This window comes from Triticum aestivum, chromosome 4D, assembly GCF_018294505.1.
Source record: "Triticum aestivum cultivar Chinese Spring chromosome 4D, IWGSC CS RefSeq v2.1, whole genome shotgun sequence".
Classification (NCBI taxonomy): domain Eukaryota; kingdom Viridiplantae; phylum Streptophyta; class Magnoliopsida; order Poales; family Poaceae; genus Triticum; species Triticum aestivum.
Window position 1 is genome coordinate 486,239,563 of NC_057805.1, and position 17,360 is coordinate 486,256,922.

General features: G+C 45.9%; 1 protein-coding gene across 1 annotated transcript; it reads left to right on the forward strand.

The window, feature by feature from the left end:
• The first annotated feature begins 13,402 nt into the window (after positions 1–13,402).
• Positions 13,403–17,020, forward strand: LOC123100495 (serine/threonine-protein phosphatase 6 regulatory ankyrin repeat subunit A). The gene is made up of 3 exons (XM_044522420.1): positions 13,403–14,122; positions 15,678–16,204; positions 16,331–17,020. The coding sequence occupies exons 1-3, from the start codon at positions 13,447–13,449 to the stop codon at positions 17,018–17,020; spliced, it is 1,893 nt and encodes a 630-aa protein (XP_044378355.1). The 5' UTR covers positions 13,403–13,446.
• The last annotated feature ends 340 nt before the right edge of the window (positions 17,021–17,360 follow it).

Below are 17,360 nucleotides of genomic sequence, written 5' to 3' on the forward strand. Positions count from 1 at the left end.
ATGCTTGCTAGAGTTCCAATCATAAGTGCATATGATCCAAGTAGAGAAAGTATTTTAGCTTATGCCTGTCCCTCATATGAAATTGCAATGACGACTACCGGTCTTGTTAACAATTGCCTAGGACAATTCCGCACACCGATCCACCATTATTCCACACTCGCTATTTATAATATTTAGTAATATATTCTAACTTTATGATAACAGCACCTACTTTTATATTTTAGCTCTCCGATACCATGCAAAGTTATCCTCTTCATACCCACAACGTAGTTTTATTTCTCGTTGCTAGTTGGAAGCAAACGTTCGGTGTACGTAGAGTCGTATCAGTGGCAGATAGGGCTTGAGAGAATATTGATCTTACCTTTAGCTCCTTGTGGGTTCGACACTCCATACTTATCACTTCCACCTTTGGAAATTGCTACGATGATTCCCTGCACTCGGGGATTATCAGTCGTTGACGGGGACGACGGCGGGGATGATGGAGGGGCTCCTTGATTTCTGCAAAAGCAAAAACCCTATAAGTTATCACTAATACATCCTGAATAATTGCTTAAACTAAAAAAATAACAAATATGACATGCTCAACTAGTTCTATTAATTCAACTAGTTCTTACTAAATATAAACTTACTATAAATAGAAAAAAAACTAGTTCTTTCTGAAAATAAAGTAGTTCAACTAGTTATATTAATTTTCTTACTAAAAATACATTAGTTCTATTAATTCAACTAGTTCAACTAGTTTATTAATTTACTTACTAAACTAGTTCAACTAAAACTAAACTAGTTTATTAATTTACTTACTAATTATTTTAAACACTTACTAAAAACAGTAAAAAAAACTACATTATACAATAGTAAAAAACATCTACTATTAACCATACTGCCCTAGTTAACTAGTACCATCACTACTACTAATTAACATCTACTACTACTAAAAATCATTATCTATGAACCCTAAATTAACATCTACTACTACTAAAAAACATCTACTAACTAAGCAGAGAGAGAGGGGGTGGGGGAGGGGTGGGGGGCTTACAGAGAGGGGAGAGACGGTGGCGGGGAGGTGCTCGGCGACGGAGAGGTAGGGGCGGCGAGGGCGGGCTCGGGATCAGGAGGCGGCGGTCCTGGGCGGGCTGGGGCGGCGGCGGTGAGGTTGAGGGCGACGCCGGTGAGGTCGAGAGCGGCGGCGGGCGGCGGCGGTGAGGTTGAGGGCGGCCTCGGGCGGCGGCGGTGAGGGCAGGCTCGGGCTCGGGCGGCGGCGACAGAGGAGTAGGGGAACAGGGGGGAAGGAGGACTTAGCAAAATTTTGAGCCCGCGGGTGGTTAAGTCGAACTAGCAGTAGCGCACTTTAGGAAACGCGCTATAGCTAATTTAGCTATAACGCGTTTTAGAGAAAAACACTACTGCTAAGTCTAAGCACGCATCAAAAATATACATTGGTCATCATTGATCTTTTTGTGTAGAATCTAAATAGTCAACATGAATCCTCACAATACCTGTATAGGCACCGGTGAAGATTCATATTGCAGCCACAAATCCTACACATATAGTTCAATGAAGACCAAGTGCTCGACATAGTTTGAGAAGTAACATATTTAAGGTGGTAAACACCTTGTTCGCTTAGCAGTATGGGACTAAACTTAATTAGGTGCAATACTTAGCAGCAGCGAGTTTTGAAGAAAAACGCTGCTACTAAGTACTTTAGCAGTAGCGCGTCCAGAGAAGGGCGCTACTACTATATCTAGCCTGGAGGCAACACCGTGGCAATTATAGTAGTAGCGCTTGTTTCACCTAGAGCGCTACTGCTACCAGGTTATTAGTAGCACGGTTTCCTCAAGCTCGCTACTGTTAATTAGCAGTAGCGTTTGTTTTTAAACCGCGCTGCTGCTAAGATTCTGTGTATAAGGTTTTCCCTAGTAGTGTACTTCTACTTGGACTGATCTTGACTTGTTGTTGGATGCTTAGTGTTGATGCTTTATAATATAAAGCGCGGGGAAACCCATTTTCATAATAAAAATGAGCCTGGCAATTTCAATATGCTCGAGAACCATCAAGGCGAGGAGGTCAGCTTGGATGACAACGATGAGCTTCAGCCCGCCAGATGAAAAGATCAACTGAGCTACAGAAAATCATTTTTGACAGATTGGAAGGTGTAGAAAGAGAGATCTGACATCCACGCCAAAATCACTGTCCAATTTAACAACAAAAAAACAATGAATTCTCAATAGGAGGAATCAATGTTCCTCACCTTCAGCATTGGAGGAAGCTCGCGGGCGAGATAGGAGAGAAGAAGGGCATAGCTGATGCCTTGAGTATGAGGCGGTGTAGGCGGGACGGCGGCGCCGGTGAGAGCCGAGGCGAGGTGGTGTGGGCTGGAGGGCGGCGTCGGCGCGAGGCGAGGTGGTGCGGGCTGGAGGGCATAGTCGGCGCGAGGCGAAGTGGTGCGGGCTGGAGGGAATCGTCGGCGAGGACCGACCACGTGCGACAAGGACCTAGGGTTGCTGCGGACAGTGGCGAGGACCGACTAGCAGCGGAAGGGCTGTGCTGCCTTGCGGAAGTTGCGGATGGCGGCGAGGACTGAGGAGCGGCAGGACCCTGTTGTCGCTGCGTACGGTGGCGAGGACCGAGGAGCGGCAGGACCGAGGGGGTGTTGGAAATATGCCCTAGAGGCAATAATAAAATGGTTATTATTGTATTTCCTTGTTCATGATAATTGTCTGTTGTTCATGCTATAATTGTATTAAATGGAAACCGTAATACATGTGTGAATACATAGACCACAACATGTCCCTAGTAAGCCTCTAGTTGACTAGCTCGTTGATCAATAGATGGTTATGGTTTCCTGACCATGGACATTGGATGTCATTGATAACGGGATCACATCATTAGGAGAATGATGTGATGGACAAGACCCAATCCTAAGCATAGCACAAGATCGTGTAGTTCGTTTGCTAGAGCTTTTCTAATGTCAAGTATCATTTCCTTAGACCATGAGATTGTGCAACTCCCGGATACCGTAGGAATGCTTTGGGTGTACCAAACGTCACAACGTAACTGGGTGGCTATAAAGGTGCACTACAGGTATCTCCGAAAGTGTCTGTTGGGTTGGCACGAATCGAGACTGGGATTTGTCACTCCGTATGACGGAGAGGTATCTCTGGGCCCACTCGGTAATGCATCATCATAATGAGCTCAATGTGACCAAGTGTTGGTCACGGGATCATGCATTACGGTACGAGTAAAGTGACTTGCCGGTAACGAGATTGAACAAGGTATTGGGATACCGACGATCGAATCTCGGGCAAGTAACGTACCGATTGACAAAGGGAATTGTATACGGGATTGATTGAATCCTCGACATCGTGGTTCATCCGATGAGATCATCGTGGAACATGTGGGAGCCAACATGGGTATCCAGATCCCGCTGTTGGTTATTGACTGGAGAGTCGTCTCGGTCATGTCTGCATGTCTCCCGAACCCGTAGGGTCTACACACTTAAGGTTCGATGACGCTAGAGTTGTAGAGATATTTGTATGCGGTTAACCGAAAGTTGTTCGGAGTCCTGGATGAGATCCCAGAGGTCACGAGGAGTTCCGGAATGGTCCGGAGGTAAAGATTTATATATGGGAAGTCCTATTTTGGCCACCGGAAAATGTTCGGGATTTTTCGGTATTGTACCAGGAAGGTTCTAGAAGGTTCCGAAGTGGGGCCCACCTGCATGGGGGGGACCCACATGAACGTGGGTAGTGGGGGCAAGGCCCCACACCCCTGGTCAAGGCGCACCAAGATCCCACCTTAGAAGGAATAAGATCATATCCCGAAGGGATAAGATCAAGATCCCTAAAAAGGGGGGATAACAATCGGTGGGGAAGGGAAATGATGGGATTTCTTCCCCCACCTTTGCCAACGCCCCAATGGACTTGGAGGGCAAGAAACCAGCCCCCTCCACCCCTATATATAGTGGGGAGGCGCATGGGAGAAGCACCGCAAGCCCTGGCGCCTCCCTCCCTCCCGTGACACCTCTTCCTCCCCGCTTGCGCTTGGCGAAGCCCTGCCGGGATCCCGCTACTTCCACCACCACGCCGTCGTGCTGCTGGATCTCCATCAACTTCTCCTCCCCCCTTGCTGGATCAAGAAGGAGGAGACGTCCCCGCTCCGTACGTGTGTTGAACGCGGAGGTGCCGTCCGTTCGGCACTAGGATCATCGGTGATTTGGATCACGACAAGTACGACTCCATCAACCCCGTTCTCTTGAACGCTTCCGCTCGCGATCTACAAGGGTATGTAGATGCACTCCTCCCCTCTCATTGCTAGCGCTCCTAGATTGATCTTGGTGACACGTAGGAAAATTTTGAATTTCTGCTACGTTCCCCAACAGTGGCATCATGAGCCAGGTTTATGCGTAGATTCTATGCACGAGTAGAACACAAAGTAGTTGTGGGCGACGATTTGTTCAATTTTCTTACCGTTACTAGTCTTATCTTGATTCGGCGGCATTGTGGGATGAAGCGGCCCGGACCGACCTTACACGTACTCTTACGTGAGACAGGTTCCACCGACTGACGTGCACTTGATGCATAAGGTGGCTAGCGGGTGTCTGTCTCTCCCACTTTAGTCGGATCGGATTCGATGAAAAGGGTCCTTATGAAGGGTAAATAGCAATTGGCATATCACCGTTGCGGCTTTTGCGTAGGTAAGAAACGTTCTTGCTAGAAACCCATAGCAGCCACGTAAAACATGCAACAACAATTAGAGGACGTCTAACTTGTTTTTGCAGGGTATGCTATGTGATGTGATATGGCCAAAAGGATGTGATGAATGACATATGTGATGTATGAGATTGATCATGTTTTTGTAATAGGAATCACGACTTGCATGTCGATGAGTATGACAACCGGCAGGAGCCATAGGAGTTGTCTTAATTTATTGTATGACCTGCGTGTCAATGAAAAACGCCATGTAATTACTTTACTTTATTGCTAACCGTTAGCCATAGTAGTAGAAGTAATAGTTGGCGAGACAACTTCATGAAGACACGATGATGGAGATCATGATGATGGAGATCATGGTGTCATGCCGGTGACGAAGGTGATCATGCCGCGCCTCGAAGATGGAGATCAAAGGCGCAAGATGATATTGGCCATATCATGTCACTTTATGATTTGCATGTGATGTTTGTCATGTTTACATCTTATTTGCTTAGAACGACGGTAGCATAAATAAGATGATCCCTCACTAAAATTTCAAGAGATGTGTTCCCCCTAACTGTGCACCGTTGCGAAGGTTCGTTGTTTCGAAGCACCACGTGATGATCGGGTGTGATAGATTCTAACGTTCGCATACAACGGGTGTTGACGAGCCTAGCATGTACAGACATGGCCTCGGAACACAAGCAAAACACTTAGGTTGACTTGACGAGCCTAGCATGTACAGACATGGCCTCGGAACACAAGAGACCGAAAGGTCGAACATGAGTCGTATAGTAGATACGATCAACATGGAGATGTTCACCGATGATGACTAGTCCGTCTCACGTGATGATCGGACACGGCCTAGTCGATTCGGATCATGTATCACTTAGATGACTAGAGGGATGTCTATCTAAGTGGGAGTTCATTAAATAATCAGATGAACTTAATTATCATGAACATAGTCAAAAGGTCTTTGCAAATAATGTCGTAGCTTACGCTTTAGTTCTACTAAGATATGTTCCTAGAGAAAATTTAGTTGAAAGTTGATAGTAGCAATTATGCGGACTGGGTCCGTAAACTGAGGATTGTCCTCATTGCTGCACAGAAGGCATTTGTCCTTAATGCACCGCTCGGTGTGTTGAACCTCGAGCGTCGTTTGTGGATGTTGCGAACATCTGACATACACGTTTTGATGACTACGTGATAGTTCAGTGTGTGATGCTAACGGTTTAAAATTGTGGCACCAAAGACGGTTTTGAAACGTCGCAGAACATATGAGATGTTCCAAAGACTGAAATTGGGATTTCAGACTAATGCCCACGTCAAGAGGTATGAGACCTCTGACAAGTTTCATAAGCCTGCAAACTAAGGGAGAAAAGCTCAATCGTTGAGCATGTGCTCAGATTGTCTGAGTACTACAATCACTTGAATCGAGTGGGAGTTAATCTTCCAGATGAGATAGTGATGGTTCTCCATAGTCACTGCCACCAAGCTATTAGAGCTTCGTGATGAACTATAACATATCAGGGATAGACATGATGATCCTTGAGCAACTCGCGATGTTTGACACCGCGAAAGTAGAAATCAAGAAGGAGCATCAATTGTTGATGGTTAGTAAAACCACTAGTTTCTAGAAGGGCAAGGGCAAGAAGGGATACTTCATGAAACGGCAAATCAGTTGCTGCTCTAGTGAAGAAACCCAAGGTTGAACCCAAACCCGAGACTAAGTGCTTCTGAAATGAGGGGAACGGTCACTGAAGCAGAACTACCCTAGATACTTCGTAGATGAGAAGGCTGGCAAGGTCGACAGAAGTATATTGGATATACATTATATTAATGTGTACTTTACTAGTACTCCTAGTAGCACCAGGGTATTAGATACCGGTTCGGTTGCTAAGTGTTAGTAACTCGAAATAAAAGCTGCGGAATAAACGGAGACTAGCTAAAGGTGAGATGACGATATGTGTTGGAAGTGTTTCCAAGGTTGATGTGATCAAGCATCGCATGCTCCCTCTACCATCGAGATTGGGGTTAAACCTGAATAATTATTATTTGGTGTTTGCGTTGAGCATAGACATGATTGGATTATGTTTATCGCAATACGGTTATTCATTAAAGGAGAATAATGGTTACTCTGTCTATTTGAATAATACCTTCAATGGTCTTGCACCTAAAATGAATGGTTTATTGAATCTCGATCGTAGTGATACACATGTTCATGCCAAAAGATATAAGATAGTAATGATAGTACCACATACTTGTGGCACTGCCACTTGAGTCATATTGGTATAAAACGCATGAAGAAGCTCCATGTTGATGGATCTTTGGACTCACTCGTTTTTGAAAAGATTGAGACATGCGAACCATGTCTATTAGTATATATGCATGAAGAAAGTCCATACAGATGGATCATTTGGACTCACTTGATTTTGAATCACTTGAGACATGCAAATCATACCACATGGGCAAGATGACTGAAAGGCCTCGTTTTCAGTAAGATGGAACAAGAGAGCAACTTGTTGGAAGTAATACATTTGATGTGTGCAGTCCAATGAGTGCTGAGGCACGCAGTGGATATCGTTATGTTCTTACTTCACAGATGATTTGAGTAGATGCTGAGAATATTTACTTGATGAAACACAAGTCTGAATTATTGAAAGGTTCAAGTAATTTCAGAGTGAAGTTGAAGATCGTCGTGACAAGAGGATAAAATGTCTGTGATATGATCATAGAGATGAATATCTGAGTTACGAGTTTGGCACACAATTAAGAAATTGTGGAAATTGTTTCACGACTAATACCGCCTGGAACACCATATTGTGATGGTGTGTCCGAACATCATAACTGCACCCTATTGGATATGGTGCATACCATGATGTCTCTTATCGAATTACAACTATCGTTTATGGGTTAGGCATTAGAGACAACCGCATTCACTTTAAATAGGGCACCACGCAATTCCGTTGAGACGACACCGTATGAACTATGGTTTAGAGAAACCTAAGCTGTCGTTTCTTAAAAGTTTGGGGCTGCGACGCTTATGTGAAAAAGTTTCAGGCTGATAAGCTCGAACCCAAAGCGGATAAATGCATCTTCATAGAATACCCAAAACAGTTGGGTATACCTCCTATTTCAGATCTGGAAGCAAAAGTGATTGTTTCTAGAAACGGGTCCTTTCTCGAGGAAAAGTTTCTCTCGAAAGAATTGAGTGGGAGGATGGTGGAGACTTGATGAGGTCATTGAACCGTCACTTCAACTAATGTGTAGCAGGGCACAGGAAGTTGTTCCTGTGGCACCTACACCAATTGAAGTGGAAGCTTATGATAGTGATCATGAAACTTCAGATCAAGTCACTACCAAACCTCATAGGACGACAAGGATGCGTACTACTTCAGAGTGGTACGTAATCCTGTCTTGGAAGTCATGTTGCTAGACAACAATGAACCTACGAGCTATGGAGAAGCGATGGTGGGCCCGGATTCCGACGAATGGCTCGAGGCCATAAAATCCGAGAGGATCCATGTATGAAAACAAAGTATAGACTTTGAAAGAACTACTTGATGGTCGTAAGGCTGTTGGGTACAGATGGATTTTAAAGGGAAGACAGACAATGATGGTAAGTGTCACCATTAAGAAAGCTCGACTTGTCGTTAAGATGTTTTCCGGCAAGTTCAAGGAGTTGACTGCGATGAGACTTTCTCACTCGTAGCGATGCTAAGAGTCTGTTAGAATTATATTAGCAGTTACTGCATTATTTATGAAATCTTGCAGATAGGATGTCAAAACATTGTTTCCTCGACGATTTTCTTGAGGAAAGGTTGTATGTGATACAACCAGAAGGTTTTGTCAATCCTGAAAGATGCTAACAAGTATGCAAAGCTCCAGCAATCCTTCTAAGGATTGGAGTAAGCATCTCGGAGTTGGAATGAACGCTTTGATGAGATGATCAAAGATTTTGGGTTTATACAAAGTTCATGAGAAACTTGTATTTCCAAAGAAGTGAGTGGGAGCACTATAGAATTTTTGATGAGTATATGTTGTTAACATATTGTTGATCAGAAATGATGTAGAATTTCTGGAAAGCATCCAGGGTTATTTGAAAAGTGTTTTTAATGGAAAACCTGGATTAAGCTACTTGAACATTGAGCATCAAGATCTATAAGGATAGATCAAAAACGCTTAATAGTACTTTCAAATGAATACATACCGTGACAAGATTTTGAAGGAGTTCAAAATAGATCAGCAAAGAAGGAGTTCTTGGCTGTGTTACAAGGTGTGAGTATTGAGTAAGACTCAAGACCTGACCACGGCAGAAGAAAGAGAAAGGACGAAGGTCGTCCCCTATGCTTTAGACGTAGGCTCTACAATATGCTATGCTGTGTACCGCACCTGAAGTGTGCCTTGCCATGAGTTAGTCAAGGGGTACAATAGTGATCCAGGAAGGGATCACATGACAGCGGTCGAACTTATCCTTAGTATCTAGTGGACTAAGGAATTTTCTCGATTATGGAGGTGGAAAGGGGGTTCGTCGTAAAGGGTTACGTCGATGCAAACTTTGACACTAATCCGGATGACTCTGAGTAGTGAACCGGATTCGTATAGTAGAGCAGTTATTTGGAATAGCTCCAAGTAGCGCGTGGTAGCTGCATCTACAAGATGACATAGAGATTTGTAAAGCACACACGGATCTGAATGTTGCAGACCCGTTGACTAAAACCTCTCTCGTAAGCATAACATGATCAAACCCTAGAACTCATTGAGTGTTAATCACATGGTGATGTGAACTAGATTATTGACTCTAGTAAACTCTTGGGTATTAGTCACATGGCGATGTGAACTTTGAGTGTTAATCACATGGTGATGTGAACTAGATTATTGACTCTAGTGCAAGTGGGAGACTGTTGGAAATATGCCCTAGAGGCAATAATAAAATGGTTATTATTGTATTTCCTTGTTCATGATAATTGTCTGTTGTTCATGCTATAATTGTATTAACTGGAAACCGTAATACATGTGTGAATACATAGACCACAACATGTCCCTAGTAAGCCTCTAGTTGACTAGCTCGTTGATCAATAGATGGTTATGGTTTCCTGACCATGGACATTGGATGTCATTGATAACGGGATCACATCATTAGGAGAATGATGTGATGGACAAGACCCAATCCTAAGCATCGCACAAGATCGTGTAGTTCGTTTGCTAGAGCTTTTCTAATGTCAAGTATCATTTCCTTAGACCATGAGATTGTGCAACTCCCGGATACCGTAGGAATGCTTTGGGTGTACCAAACGTCACAACGTAACTGGGTGGCTATAAAGGTGCACTACAGGTATCTCCGAAAGTGTCTGTTGGGTTGGCACGAATCGAGACTGGGATTTGTCACTCCGTAGGACGGAGAGGTATCTCTGGGCCCAGTCGGTAATGCATCATCATAATGAGCTCAGTGTGACCAAGTGTTTGGTCACGGGATCATGCATTACGGTACGAGTAAAGTGACTTGCCGGTAACGAGATTGAACAAGGTATTGGGATACCGACGATCGAATCTCGGGCAAGTAACGTACCGATTGACAAAGGGAATTGTATACGGGATTGATTGAATCCTCGACGTCGTGGTTCATCCGATGAGATCATCGTGGAACATGTGGGAGCCAACATGGGTATCCAGATCCCACTGTTGGTTATTGACTGGAGAGTCGTCTCGGTCATGTCTGCATGTCTCCCGAACCCGTAGGGTCTACACACTTAAGGTTCGATGACGCTAGAGTTGTAGAGATATTTGTATGCGGTTAACCGAAAGTTGTTCGGAGTCCTGGATGAGATCCCGGATGTCACGAGGAGTTCCGGAATGGTCCGGAGGTAAAGATTTATATATGGGAAGTCCTATTTTGGCCACCGGAAAATGTTCGGGATTTTTCGGTATTGTACCAGGAAGGTTCTAGAAGGTTCCGAAGTGGGGCCCACCTGCATGGGGGAACCCACATGAACGTGGGTAGTGGGGGCAAGGCCACACACCCCTGGTCAAGGCGCACCAAGATCCCACCTTAGAAGGAATAAGATCATATCCCGAAGGGATAAGATCAAGATCCCTAAAAAGGGGGGATAACAATCGGTGGGGAAGGGAAATGATGGGATTTCTTTCCCCCACCTTTGCCAACGCCCCAATGGACTTGGAGGGCAAGAAACCAGCCCCCTCCACCCCTATATATAGTGGGGAGGCGCATGGGAGAAGCACCGCAAGCCCTGGCGCCTCCCTCCCTCACGTGACACCTCTTCCTCCCCGCTTGCGCTTGGCGAAGCCCTGCCGGGATCCCGCTACTTCCACCACCACGCCGTCGTGCTGCTGGATCTCCATCAACTTCTCCTCCCCCCTTGCTGGATCAAGAAGGAGGAGACGTCCCCGCTGCGTACGTGTGTTGAACGCGGAGGTGCCGTCCGTTCGGCGCTAGGATCATCAGTGATTTGGATCACGACGAGTACGACTCCATCAACCCCGTTCTCTTGAACGCTTCCGCTCGCGATCTACAAGGGTATGTAGATGCACTCCTCCCCTCTCGTTGCTAGCATCTCCTAGATTGATGCTTGTGACACGTAGGAAAATTTTGAATTTCTGCTACGTTCCCCAACAGGGGGGGGGCAGGACGGGCGAGCCGCGCATCAAGGGGACGTCCAAAGAAGATGAGTGCCTCGCTGAAGCATGGAAGACCGTCTGCCTCGACCCGGTAACCGGCACAAACCAGAACGCCGACACGTACTGGGAGCGCATCAAGTCGGAGTTCGATGAGCGCAAACTGGTCGACCCCTACTTCGCCACCATCCACATGCATCGCGGCTCGAAGGCCATGCCGAACCATTGGGTGATCATCCAAACGGCCTGCAACAAATGGCTTGGGATCGTCGAGAAGATCGCGGCTCGCCCGGAAAGCGGCGCCAACGTCGAGAGTCAGTTATGCACAGACGCCGGCTCTCGCCTCTTTTCGTCGTGTATGTCGCCGACACTTGTTCTTCGGCGCAGATGGTTCATATGTTCGTCATGTACCGCCAGGATAGCAGGACCAATCAAGAGTTCAAGTACCTCCATGTGTTCACGCGGATCGAGAAGTGCGAGAAGTGGGCAGATGTCCGGCGCACCCTCGCCAAGGCCAAGGAGATGTACAAGACGGACGCTCCCACGCCGGGGGCGGCGGATGGGCGCCCTGACGGCAACAAACGAGCCAAGACGGCGAAGGACGCTGCACCGGCTACCGAGCGGCTGCACGCGTCCATCGAGCAGTGCATCGCCGACGGCAAGAACCACGCCGCCCAGAGGGAAGAGAAGTCCGAGGCGCGGTGGTCGGCGTTGATGACGAACAGCGCCGTCAAGCTCGACCTACTCCGGACGAACGTCGCCGCGAAGAAGAGGAACACCGACCTGGCATTCCTGATGGGGGCAGACATGTCGACGATGGACGTGCAGGTCAAGGCATGGTACCTGGTGGAGCGCGGCTCATCTTGAACCAGATGACGTTGACGACCACGCCAACTCCCACGCCGACCCCAACGCCGCCACCAAGCCCGATTGATTATGTCTCCACGACGCCCAGCACAGAAGCCGCGCCGTCGCCGACCAGCCCGAGTACGCTGACTCCCCCCAGTCCGACGCCGGAGGATCACGCCGCCGTTTGATGCATTGCGTACGCGTCCTTTCCTTTTGAACGCCAAACTTTCGAGTATGATTGATCGCCGAACTGTGGCATGGTGATCGCCGAACTTTTGTGGCAGCCGTTGATCGCCGAACTTGTGGCTTTTTTGGGGTAGCGGTAAACGTCGAGTTTGAATTCATACGCGTCTTGGGGCCGAAACCTGGGGGCATGGCTGGGAACTGGATCGCCCCCAGGGCCAAAAAAGCGCGGGCCGAAGGGCCAAACCACAATGGCCGGGTGCCCGGGGGGGGGGGGGGGGGGGGGGGGGGGGACGAGTGGAGATGCTCTTATTGCCCGCCGAGGTACATTTGCTTTGCGGAGGCCAATGAACATGGGAAACAAATCAGATCAGGCTACTTTTAATTTATGGCACAAGAAAAATAAGATCACCTTGCTTGAATTAATCATGAAACGGTTATTTGCTGAGAGCCAAAGTGAGGGCTCTCGGCAAAGGCTACCCACTGTCCCCGAGCCGTCAACCTCTGACGAACTTGCCGTGTGGCATTTTTTACCGTGAGCTTACTGTATGGCTCTCGCCATATGCTCCCTTTGTCGAGTTTCTTCTTTTTGTCGAGTATGTTTTTGCCGGATTCTCGGTAACGCCCGGTCTTTGTCGTGCTCCATTCTTCGTTGAGTGTTGCTCTCGGCATATAAATCTTTGCCGAGAGCCCGTGCTTTGTTGATTTGCCACTCGGCATAGATGATTTTTCCAGTAGTGCATCCTAGTGCGTTGACGGCTTTGTTAATTCAAATTCAGACTCGGCTTGAGCTTATCTCTAAAAAAGTTGTGGCGTGGTAGATACATATTACGTGTTGACCAATTAACGTCTTGCAAAGTAGTATATCAACTTATATATGGACCATCGAATGGGTTGATAACTGGTGGCGAACAGTTGGCGAAGTTTGTGCGATGATATTGCCACTTGTCAACAATGGATATGGTATACTACAAATGATGCAACGAGAGAAATTCCTCCGGCCGATCTAGCGAGAGGAAACAAACGTATTCTAGTCAGGAGAGGTCCCATCCTCCGGTCAGAATTGCCAACTTGAACAGGCAGAAACGCTCATATGGATCTTGGGCGTCCTGCTAGCTGCAAAGATGGAAGCATGTTCATGTGCCCTAGGCTTTACACCGCAGCTTTCGAGGGGCAAACGGAGGAGGTCACCGGGCTCCTGATGGGAAGCAGCGTTGATGCGCCGGCAGCAGCAAGGAACGGCCGGCCATCGACGGCAGTTAATCACCGTGGACCCTGCACGGCGCAGGAGGTGACCGCGGAGCGAAACACCCTTCTCCACATCGCCGCGGGGCAGGGCCACGGTGGCCTCATCGCCGAGCTCTGCTACCGGGACAGCTCCCTCCTCTCCTCCGTCAACAAGGCGCTGGACACGCCGCTGCACAGCGCGGCTAGGGCAGGCGGCGCCAACGCCGTCGAGGACATCGTCCGGTTGGCCCGAGCTAACTGCCTGGAGGAAGGCGGGGTTATTATCCGCGGGAAGAACGTGGCCGGAGACACTGCCATGCACCTGGCCGCGAGGCACGGCCATGGGGCGGCGGTGGAGAAGCTTGTGAAGCTGGCACCGGAGCTGGCGTCGGAGCTGAACCGCGCCGGCGTGTCGTCTCTATACCTGGCGGTGACGAGCGGCTCGGTGGATGCCGTCAGAGCGATTGTCTCGCACGGTGACGCGTCGGCAGCCGGACCCAATCAGCAGAATGCTTTGCACGCCGCTGTTCTCGAAAGTTCAGGTTTTCTTATCCTTCTTCATCATTGTTTCACCTTCATCGTGTGTTGTGATGACTTAGAATAGACAAAATTAAGTGCAGATGTGGTCGACAACCAGGTTTTGCTCAGTTTTACTCTTAAACGGATTTATTTTATTTATTTATAACTATATATATATAGTAGCCGTATGATATATATATATATATATATATATATATATATATATATATATATATATATATATATATATATATGTTGCCGTTTTTCTATAGTCTGTCTAGACATAAGTTGATCTGGATTTTTCTTCTTATATATGTCTATTCTAAGTCTTTCTTCTCCGAGAGTACTCTATTCTAAGTCTTTCACGGATACATCATACGGCTCAGACCATCAACTTAGACGTAGCAAATCTTAGAGGACTTCGATTTAACAAAAAAGGTCCTTTTACTCTTCTTTTTTTGCAGGAGAAAAAGGGTCCTTTTACAAAGTACATCAAAATAATATTTCAAAAAGCGGTGAGCTATCTCAAAAAATTGTTTCAAAAATATTGTGTGGAAGCCGATAGACATATTTGTTGTTACCTCACGGCGACAATGGGCACTTTTATTCTCTTTAGTTGCACCCAAGAATTGATTCCAAACCAGCAATGATCTGTGGTCAAAGCTGAAGGAGTCGAAGTGATGTGGGGATATGTACACATGTTGATGAATGAGCAATTAGTAGAAGCAACAACTGTGGGAAGTTGACCGTTTTTCTGTGACTCATGTGGAGATGTGGACACGTCCACACCTACACGTGCTATAGAAAGTTCAAACGTAATTAGAAGTTTCGTAGAGATAAGTATCTAAGATTATGTTATTATTAAAATAAGAGTGGTCATAATCTCGTACGCAAGTCATGCCAGGGAAACTGCGCCATTTGTATAGCACATAGAAGGACCGTTAGCATAGCCTATAGTAATTTATTCAAATCAGGTAATAAGATGAACTGGTCAGTCTGATATGAATATATAAGCACTGATGGATACACAAAGAGCACAAATTTTAACAAAATACTTGGCATTTTTTACGTGGAAATGCATACAGATATCACAATGAAGATGGTCATTTTCACATGAAAACACGTATAGAAAGATCATAATAATTCAACATATACGTATTGTGCAGAGTCGAGCCTTACAATGTAAGTCGGCCCTACACCTTGCACTTGTGCCGCAGCCCTAACAATTTAAGTGGCATCGCTGACTTTTTCTAACAATTGTAAACCACATACGAGTTTGTAATGAGAAGCTATCATGCTAGAGTGTCTGTGAAATGTGCTAAAGATTTTTAGTATCTTACTAATTTTCTTTCAAAGGCAAATATAATTAAAACACACCACTCTCATATCTATTCCTCTGGATTTATTTCTTTTCTTTTTCTAAAAGAGGGTTAACATCCCTGATGGATTTGTTTCTTGACGTTCTTTGGTCAAAAGTGGGCTATAGAAAAAGATCCGTTTGATATATCTTTATTGTTACAATAGTTTAATTCTTCAAGCATACACACATAACTAAATGTTCCATTGATCATCTTCCAGAGATGGTTGATTTGCTTTTGCAATGGAGGCCCGCGCTTGGTAGCGACCTAGACATAAACAAGAGCAGCCCACTGCATTTTGCTTCATCTGATGGTGATTGTTCGGTCATCGAAAAGATCATAACTCATTCACCACCCAACACTACATACCTACAGGACAGTGAAGGCCTCTCGGCTTTAAGCGCCGCTGCACTCATGGGACATGTATCTGCCGTCCGCTTGTTGCTACGATTTCACCCTGCTTGCGCAGACGTTCGTGATAACCATGGCAGGACCTTCCTGCATGCAGCAGCTATGAAAGGGCACTCTTCAATCGTGTCCTATGTTATAAAGGACATTATGCTGGAACATCTTTTGAACACACAAGACAACGAAGGGAATACGCCACTCCATTTGGCCGTGGTTGCAGGGGAGCACAAAGTTATCTACAAGCTGCTGTCAAGTGGAAAAGTGCGTGCCCACATTATGAACGATGCCGGTTGTACCCCTTCTGATCTCATCGAGAATTCAACGGGTTTCTACTCAATGGTAAGCAACAATAATAGGATTTGTAGTTAACATTTTGTCTATAAGTTATTTGAACCATGAAAAAGAAAATGCAAATACATATGGTGTGTAGATATTGATGACGTTTTTAATAATTAATATATGCAGGCAAGTCTAGTGGTAGAACTGTATGTGATGGGAGCACGGTTCAGGCCACAGAGGCAAGACCATATAGAGAAGTGGAATGGTCAAGACATAATGAAATGGCGAGAGACTACATCTAAAAATATTGCGGTTGTTTCCACCCTCGTGGCCACTGTCGCTTTCTCGGCCGCGTTCAATGTGCCTGGATCATACGGATCAAGTGGAAAGGCAAATCTGAGTGGGCACCGTCGGTACGATGCTTTCATGGTACTAGACACCATTGCCATGACAACTTCAGTGATTGCAACGATACTACTGATCTACGGAAGAGCTTCGCGGTCTCATCGCTCATGGCTAGGCTTTATGGTTGCAATGCACTTCCTTTGGTTGTCACTTAATAGCATGATGTTAGCCTTCTTCACAGCCATGGTCGCGGTGATGAGAGAGAAAAACTCAATGAAGGTAGCATTAACTCAGGTAATCTACAATGGGTTGTACATCTTGATGACACTACTTGCAAACCTTGCAACACCTAGATCGCTTCTAGGTGTTATGCAGCTTCTGGTTGGCAGTTGCTTTGAAAGGCGGCGGCGTGCTAAGAGACGCATAAGTCGGCAGTTTCCCTTCGTTATCTTTTATGCACTAAATGTGGTTGTGTTCATAGTCGTAAATACTTTGGCCCTTTCTGCAATTCAAGTCACGGGTGGTATGTAGGTCTATAGAAATGTTTTGAGTTGATTATGTACGAATGAGCAGTTTTTTTTTCTTTTGACAATAGAAGTGCTACACAGTCGTCATACTAGGGCACATACTATCTGAAATAAAGCAATTTCTTAGCTAGAGACGAGCTTTTGAGCTTGGCTATGTATCTCATTCGCGAGTTTTGGTTGTTAGAAACTCTTATTTTGTATGCTTCTAAAACCTATCCTGTCGAGGTTCCGGTTCATCCATGTAATGCGGACATATTCTTCTTTCAGAATCGGCAACTATGATAGTGTAACAGATAAGGAGACATTATTAATATAATCGAATGACTGAGTCTTTTTCGAGGAAC

Bases quoted from the DNA above. Each gene is read 5' to 3' on its own strand.
- LOC123100495 (XM_044522420.1), top strand. From the start codon at position 13,447: ATGGATCTTGGGCGTCCTGCTAGCTGCAAAGATGGAAGCATGTTCATG. The intron at 14,123-15,677 runs GTTTTCTTATCC...ATCATCTTCCAG, and splicing joins CGCTGTTCTCGAAAGTTCAG to AGATGGTTGATTTGCTTTTG. The intron at 16,205-16,330 runs GTAAGCAACAAT...TAATATATGCAG, and splicing joins CAACGGGTTTCTACTCAATG to GCAAGTCTAGTGGTAGAACT.